Raw genomic sequence first — 8,685 nt, forward strand, 5'->3', positions numbered from 1 at the left:
CGGCCGGCGGTGGGTTGTAACGAGTGACCCATAAACCCCGTCCCGGCGGCGGCGGGGAGGGGAGGGGCGGGGCGGGCGCTCCGTGGGCGGGCGCAGCCGGCGCGGCGCTCCCCGCCGCCGCCGCGCGTCCCCGGTGCGCCCCACGTGCCGCCGCCGCCGCCGCCATGGGCGTGCTGCCGGTGCCGGCGGAGGTACGCGCCATCCTGCTGGACATCGAGGGCACCACCACCCCCATCGCCTTCGTGCAGGTGAGAGCCGGTGGCCGCCGGCACCGCGGGTGCTCCGGTAGCATCGCCGCTCCTGCCGTGACCCCCCCCGGCCCTGGCGTCGCGGGGGGGCTCCCGTAGCATCGCCGTTCGTACCGCGATCTCCCCGGCCCTGGCAGCTCGCCCCAAGGCGGGCCGAGGTGCCGCCGGGAGCCAAAGCCGTGACCCGTTTTCTGCGTTTTTCCGAATATTGCTCACGGGATAATACGCCTTGTCTTGCCGATCGGCCGCCCCTTTGGTGGGCTGGGGAGAGGGTCACTACCGCGGAGATTTGGGCAGGTCAGGATTGTTTTCATGGATATGGGGCAGTTGGAGTGCTCGCAGCCTCTGCCGGGAAGAGCCCTCGAGCAGGGCTGTTCCTTTGATGGCTGGAGCTGCAGCACCGCACCCGGGTCTGCAGAGAGCCTCAAGTGCGGTCCCTTTGAAGTACGGTGCTTCTTGGCCTTAATTTCGGTAATTACCAGTTGGCAGTAATCGATAGTTCTCGGGGTTATTCCCTTCGGGAGGGGCTGGCACGGCCAAATGCCCCCGGTGTGCCGGAGGAGCGTGTCCGGCGCTGCGGGAGGACAGCGCAGGGGACGCGCCGAGCGTGGCGGCAGCGAATGCGCCGGTGCCTTCCCTTGCCTAGGAAAAAGCTTTAGACTGCTGGAAACGCCGGTGTAGGTGCAGAACCGAGGGGACTGGGAAGAGCCGCAAATTGTAGTAGCCGCGGGTGCCTCCTCTCCGGGAGGCTGCGGTTCGCAGGAGGGAGCGGCTTGCTGCAACAGCGAACGGATGTGTCCCTTGTCCTGCCCTTAATTAACCGGGATTTCTCCGAGAGGCATTACAGCTTTTGGTAGATCTTTGCAGCCGGTGGCTTACAGAGGTGCTTTGTGACCCACATGGCAGGTGAAGGCTCCTTCCAGGCTTTCTAGAGGCTTCTGCTAACACAGTTTAACAGATGAACAGCATGACCTACATCTTTCCTGTCCGTGTTCTTCCAGTGCTCTTGAAGAAACTTCAGGCCTAGACGGCATTACAGCTGCCTCCCTCCCCTCAATAAATTTAAATTCAAACAGTTTGGACAGCTCAGGTTTCTTACTAAACATCTAACAGGGCAACTAAGTTGTTTCTGTCCACCTTGAAGCCGTTCTGCAGTTGTGCAAACAGCATGCCATTCACCTGAGACTTTGGGTTTCCACCCAAAATCTTCCTGTTGCAGGCAGGCCAAGTGAGTTTTGGTTGCAATAAAATTCAGTTTGGTGGCAATCCTGAAAATGCTTGGAACAAGTTATTTCATATGGTCTTTCAGTTAACCACTCTTTGCCTTTGAAAGGTCCACTGATGCTTCAGTGGACACTTTATTCTTCAATATTAAACTATTTTATTTAATCCTTTCTCTTATGTTAGAATTACTGCATCTGCAAAGTAAGGAAATAGAATGAGTCAGTTGATTAAGGAAAGATACCAGAAAAGAGAGTATTTGGAGGCTTTATTCCACACAGACTCATGGCCTGTTAACCTTAGTATATCATTAACTGGGATCACTATTGACATCCATAAACCATCTGTCCCACGGGCTGTTCAGTACTCCATGGTGGACATGGGTGTCCCCTCTTAGTTCACAGACCGATGCATTTGCCAGCGGACCAAGACTTTTACCCTTTTAAAATCCCCCAAATCACAGAATCCACTGATCTTTCAGAGTCTGTTTGGAAGTTTTTCTTAGCCAGCACGGGAATATGAAACACTGCCTTTGAAAAACAATTGGGTCCTTTTGGCATCTGGGTTGTAAAGGAGGCTAAACCAAGCCAGCAGGTCAGCTGCATTTCCCAGTGGATTCTCTAATTTCCTCCATGATTTAAAAGATAGTTTGAAAGTAAAGGAAATGAGAGAGTAACTGGGGGTATTACAAGGCTTTTGATTTCCCTAGACAAGTTTTAAGCAATTTGCATTATATTTAAAATATGGAAAACACAATATTAGAGCAATAGAAAATGCTGCAGTTCTGCCACCACATCATGTTCCAAGGACCACTGCTTTCTTAATTCAATAACAAGCTAATGACATACAACAAGGATCAAAAAACTGTGGGCCATTTTTTGAGGAGATGTGAGTTCAGGTTAGTTTTTTCCCAATTAAGAAAAGCTCAGTTCTCTGCCCGAAGGAAGGACTTCCCTGCCCTTCTCCTTGACCTGAGGCTTTTCCCACACCCAGAGATGCACGGTGGCTGCTTGTGGCTTCTGACTCGTGAAACACCACTAATGAGAGCAATTTGTGATTGTTTCTAGTTGCCCTTGGGACCTCTGTGAAGGTTTGTAATTTTCCTGTGGCACTTCTCCCAAACCCAATTTCATTTCATTTGCAAGATTGTCCTGTGGAGTTCAGTGTCACTGGACCAGGCTTTTCATTTTAAAAGGTCATCCAGCTTTGGTGTGAGGTTGAGGTGTGTTTTCAGAATGACCTTTGCTAGGACAAGTGCCCCATCAAAAATACAATAGCATAATTTATCTGTTCAGAGTACATGCATTGTCAACCTCGTACTCCTCAGCTGGTGGGAATGTGGGGTCACATGTGCCATTTGAGACATTTTTTGGCAAGCCCAGGAAAAGCGATCGCCCGCCTTTCCATCGCAGGCTTTCAAACTTTCAGCTGTGTAAACATTCGTGTTAAAAAATCCACCTGCACTGATCATGGCCTGAGGCTGGCTCAGTCCTGTGACCAGGCAGACACCCTTGGCAGGAAGTTTCACAGGCTGCAGCGCTCTAGGGGCAGCTTAAATTTGGGAAAATAACTGTACAGCAGCATGTGCGAACGGTTCCTTTAAAAGGCAGTCAGCCTTAGCTGTGCCAGGTTAAAGGAGCAGCCTGTTTTTCTGCCAGGAGACCTTGTTCCCTTACATCAAAGACAACGTGAAGGAGTACCTGCGTGCTCACTGGGAGGAGGAGGAGTGCCAGCGGGACGTCGGGCTCCTGAGGAAACAGGTGAAGTAACAGAGTTATTCTGTGTCTCTGCATTTTCATAGCATGCCCGAGGCTTCAGGTCACTCGGACTGTCCCAGTCACCCCACATTCATCTCTCTCTCTTTGCCCTCATCCATGGAGGCCGGTTGCCTTGATGGTTGGATTCTCCCCCATCCAAAGCATGGAGTGTGTTTGGCAGGCAGCAGCTTCCCTCAGCTCAGTTTGCCCTTCACAGCCCCCGGGCAGCAGCTGAGCCAAGACTTCTCAGTTTTTTTGCCTGCACCGTGCCCTTCTCTTGTTGAATCCAAACCTCTTTTGGGAAGCAGCTCGGGGGGGTGGCAGAGCACTTGTTCCACACAGGGCAGTGGATGCTGCCTCTGTACAGGGACACAGCATCAATTTGAGACTTCTGGCTGAAGCCAACAGATGCATTTGCTTATTTGCCTTAATTACAGTAATTAAATATTTAAGCAAGCATAGCTCTCATTGGAGTATTTACAATACGGCTACAGTAATGCTGATTGTTTGGTTTGGAAAGTACAATTCGAGCAAGTAGTTCTAAACACAACTGAAGTCTCAAATTTCCATTGAGAAAAGCATTCAGACATCGTTGTAACCCCTGGTGTGAAGAGCGGTTCAAGCAGTGTCCTGCACAGGGAGGCAGGTGTTAGACCACTTTGCTACATCAGAGGTGTTGAAATTGCCCCACCTCTCCCCTCCCCTCTTTTTACCGCGGATGATTGCGCCGAATCACGGAATATTCTGAGTTGGAGGGGGTCTGCAAGGATCAGCCAGCCCAGCTCTTCAGTGAATGGCCCGTACAGGGATCAAGCCCACAACCTTGGCATTGTTAACATCACGCTCTGACGCCACTTCCCAGGCTCAGGAGGACTCCAGCCTGGACGGGGCCGTGCCGATCCCTTTGGAGAGCGGCAGCGGGGAAGAGGAGCTGGAGCGCGTCATCCAGGCGGTTGTAGACAACGTGCACTGGCAGATGTCCCTGGACAGGAAAACCACGGCGCTGAAGCAGCTGCAGGGCCACATGTGGAGGGCAGCCTATGCCACGGGGCACGTCAAAGGAGAGTGAGTAATTGTGTGAGTAGTTGTGTGCCCCCTACGTGGGGGGCAGGGATGGGGGGCATCTTTCCTAAAAGTTTATTAGCAGAACAGCTGCATAAGCTATTCCTGGGAACAGCCCCTCTTACAAGTACAAGTTGCATCACTAGCTCAGCAGATAAGCCAATGTTTGAGAGATTTCTTGGTAAACCAAGAGTCTAAGGCATAATTATGAGCTTCTTACCGTTTTCCATCTTGCATTTTTTACCCCCAAATTGCACTCTTATTCTGGAAAAAGTACAAACACACCAGGGCTGCAGGGTCAGACCCTTTCAGTTGTTTCCTCCTGCTTTGTCTTTTACCTGTGTGTTTCCTGCCTTACCACTTCTTTTTGTCTTCAGGTTCCTCTTTATGTTTCAGCCACAACGCAGGAGTGCATAAATAGGGACAACTGAAATTTAACCTGATTTTCTTATTTAAGAGATACTTGGTTAAACTATTAATTGCAGGTCTCTAAGTAAGTAAAACAAGCCCATAAATTCACAAAGTGTTTTGTCAAATGAGGAATGAGGAAGAAGAAAATGAGCTCCCAGAAAAATGTAAACATCCACCAGAGAAAGTAACAAACCCCAAAAACAAGTCAAGAGAGATAGATATCCTGTTGGATTCGTTTTTATAAACAAGGCTAAATTGTCTTACAGTGACCCAAAAACTGTGGAGAAAGCTGCCTGCTTGGCTGTATTCAAGGAGTGAGATCTCTAAACTCTCCTTGCCCAGCTCTATGTCACCTGCAGCTGAGACTCCCTGGTTCCAGGATCCCTGAGCAGATTGAAAATTAAGTCCCCTTACAAACTAATGGGACAAAACTAATTGTCACAGTGCCTGGCTAATAAAACCCAGGTGCTTCTGGGTTTGCCCTTACCTGCTGTCCTGTTTTCCTCCAGAATCTTCGAGGACGTTGTTCCAGCCATCCGGAAGTGGCGGGAAGCAGGGATGAAAGTCTATATTTACTCTTCAGGCAGCGTTGAAGCCCAGAAGCTTCTGTTTGGATACTCTACAGAAGGTGATATCCTAGAGGTAGATAACCTTACCACCTTCCTTACAGCTTCTCCCCCTGCAGAGCACTCCCCTCACAGCCTCCCTTGCTGTAATACTTTGTGTATGAGTTCTTTGTGACAGGAAGGTGGGGCAGAATTCAGCTCAAGCGGTTGACTGTGAGAGCATGGCTGCACCAACGCCTCATTACTGTGGCAGAAGGGGAGGGAGGGAGGTTTATCCCTGCTCTTCAGGTAGCACTCAGCAATGGCCTGTGCTTCTCTCTCTCTTTCAGCTCTTTGACGGCCACTTTGATACCAAAATAGGCCCCAAGGTAGAAAGTGAGAGCTACAGGAGGATCGCCGCCAGTATTGGGTGCGCCACCAACAACATCCTCTTCCTGACAGATGTCCCTCGAGGTACGTGACCTGCCAGCCCTACTGACTCTCACCTGTGCAGGGGAGGCAGGTGCTCTTCAGAGGTGTGCTGCTGACTTCTCACAAGCAGCCCAGAAATGCTTCTTCAGCACCTTCCCTCTAGCTGCTGCCATCCCCCTTCTTTACACACCTGGTCTTGCACGCAGCGAGCAGTGGGATGTCCGTGTGCAATGGGGGAAAACAGGTCAAGTGGAAAACCTGCCTTTGCACCAGCCAGGAGGGAGAGACTGCTGAAGCAGAGCTGCAGCATGCCCCATTTACAAACAGGGTCAGTGGTTTGGCCAGTGCTCAGGGGAAATGATGGTGTTTGCTGTGTTGCTACGTGGCTGGTTCTTCGTGCCACTCATGGTGAGGTTGTGTTCAGCAGCAGGAAAACATCGCTTCAGGTTACCAAGGCTTGACCCCTGGAAAGCCAGGCTTGAGAAGCCAATTTGATTTCCTGCTTTTGCTGGAAACATCTTTCTGGCAGAAATGGCACTGGGTCTCAGTCTAAGCCAGCTCAGTCCCCAGAGTTAGTCCTTACCTCCTCTCCAGCCTTGGCAGCAGAGCTGGTGGGAGCTTGTACTTACCTCCTTTCCCCTGGATCATCTTCCAGTGGCCTTCTGTGCTCAGGGAGCAAAAAGAAGCTTGTGAGAAGTGACTGGGGTGGGGGGTTGGCTCACAAATGCCATAGGCTGACCACAGCCTCATGACAGGAATCGAGCCGATGGAGCAGGAATCAAGCTGATGGTGCGTGCTGCCTGCAAGGTGCCTTGGACAGGCATCAGCTGGCAGAGGGGAGGGGATGGTGAGGCAGCCGGCTCCCGTCCATTCCTGCAGCTACAGCCATCCACAGCAGGTCTGCCAGGAGCTGCTTCCTCTAGAGCCCTGCCACGTGCGAAGGCTGCTTCCTCAGTCTCAGCCTCTAAGAGCACTCGAGTGTTTTGGGGCATCCTCAAGCCCTAAGGCCCCTGCTGTGAAGGGGTCAGTCAGCAGCTCTCACCTCCGCTCTCCCCGCTGTGTTTCAGAAGCCAATGCGGCCGAGGAGGCGGACACTCACGTGGCTGTGGTGATCAGACCAGGCAACGCGGGACTGACGGACGATGAGAAATCCTATTACAGCCTCATCTCGTCTTTCACCGAACTTTTCTTGCCTTCCTCCACTTAGGGGAAGCGGTGCACGCACAAAAGACTGTGCTTCGCCTAATTGTCCTTGTGAAATGTTAGGTTATTTTGTCCATAATCCGAATTTCAAACCAAATCCACGTTATGTCTTGGGCCTCGTGCAGGCAGGTATGGATGGAGAGTATGGCGTGGGGTCCCTTGTGCAGTAGGACAGGCCTGCTGCCAGCTGGAGCTGGGAACAGGGCAGGGAGCAGCACCCGTGGGCCCTGCTGCTCCTCCCCTTTCCTGGTTAGCAGTTAGCTACGGGAATGCTTCCTTCAGACTCATCCACTGAAATCTGGTGCTGAGATGCCCCACCGTGAGCTCTGTCATTTTTAGAAGCAGTCTGCAAACAAGGTTTATGTCCCCTTGTCCCAGAGGGAGCTCTGGGAACCACGGGGGGATATTTGGTCTTCTCCCTGGAGATAGGACTTCTGGCTAAGTCAAAAACATTCACAGTTAGGATTCCCAAAGGAAAATGCCAATTGTGGGCTCTAATACAGTGGGTTCGGGCTGCCAGAGAAAAAGCCAGCCCTTGCTGCAGGCAAGCTCTTTGGACAAGGAACAGTGCCTACCTTGGCTGTGTCTGCAGCAGCTCTAGGTACAAAACACCTTGCATTTGGAAGCTGCTTAGAGCTCCACAGCCAGCCTACCCAGAATGAAGTCGAGTATATATAAACACAGCTTTAGAAATTAAATGTAGACATGCTTCACTGCTGCATCATGGTGCTGGGCTATGGGAATACAACTGCCTGAACCCCCAAGTCCGCTTGACAGCATTTCTGAAGTATCTCAGCACTGACCCATGGAGCTCCTCCTCCAGCCATCATCACCCAGTCACATGTTCATAGCACTGGTCAGCTGTGAGCAAACCTTGACAGACTGCTCCTGAGGGCAGACATCCTGCTGCATTTGATGAGAATTAAACCCCTGACCTCTTCACCTTACCTAAATTGTGCCAATGTAGATCAGATGGTCATGGAGCTTTTCCTAATGTAGTAAATAAAAACAACTTTGCTTTCATTGTGTTCACTCCATCACAGCATTTAGCCTTCCTGTCTTAGCACCAGTGATCCCAGCACCTAAAAGGCAATTTTTAAATTTTATTTCTAAACCTGTGAACACTGTGTTCCTGCTTTCACCTTCCCCAGTCCTTTCTTTAAGGCAGCAGCCTTGTCCTGCCAAGGCAGCTGTACTACTTCCCTGACCATTTTAGGATTTGAGCTGTGGCTCAGTGCAAGAGTGAGAGCCACAGGTAGGTTATACCTGGTAGTAGTGGAGTCAGAGGCAGTCTGAAACTCCTGTCTGAAATCCCCATTCCCCCATTCCCTGCTGCTGGCACTTCATGCACAGATGTCTTGCCCTCACAGCCAGCCAGAATGCAAAATCTGCATGCTGCCTTCCTGAGCTCTGACCTACACCCACAGCTGTCCCTGTTGAGGGAGGCTGATGGGTAAAGAACAAGGAAGAGACAGGCACTTGGGGAGGAAACCACATTGTGCCAGCATGGCCCTTCTGAAAATTTCATAGCAGCAGGTCGGCTGTGGGGCAACTAGTCCAGATGCCTTTCTGGGCTGTGCAATGGGTGTGATCCTGCTCCTAGAAAGAGCCTGCTAATTAGTGCTGTTACAGTAAGTTTATCTGCATGGCTGAATGGTCCCTGGCTTCCTTAACTGATAATGCTAATCATTACACTGTAAATAAATACTCACCTTTTGTTTTGCCTTTGCCATCAGAAAGCTATGCTTGGGGTAAGGACAAAAATAAAGCTCACTTTCTCCATAAAAGCACTTTATTTAGTGGTCA

The 8,685-nt window shown here is 50.9% G+C and overlaps 1 protein-coding gene across 1 annotated transcript; it reads left to right on the plus strand.

Moving 5' to 3' along the window:
- Positions 1–126: 126 nt before the first annotated feature.
- On the plus strand, positions 127–8,668 carry ENOPH1 (enolase-phosphatase 1). The gene is made up of 6 exons (XM_040063720.2): positions 127–248; positions 3,128–3,229; positions 4,089–4,291; positions 5,209–5,341; positions 5,595–5,718; positions 6,744–8,668. The coding sequence occupies exons 1-6, from the start codon at positions 165–167 to the stop codon at positions 6,881–6,883; spliced, it is 786 nt and encodes a 261-aa protein (XP_039919654.1). The 5' UTR covers positions 127–164; the 3' UTR covers positions 6,884–8,668.
- The last annotated feature ends 17 nt before the right edge of the window (positions 8,669–8,685 follow it).

Source organism: Hirundo rustica, chromosome 5 (genome assembly GCF_015227805.2).
Source record: "Hirundo rustica isolate bHirRus1 chromosome 5, bHirRus1.pri.v3, whole genome shotgun sequence".
Lineage (NCBI taxonomy): Eukaryota > Metazoa > Chordata > Aves > Passeriformes > Hirundinidae > Hirundo > Hirundo rustica.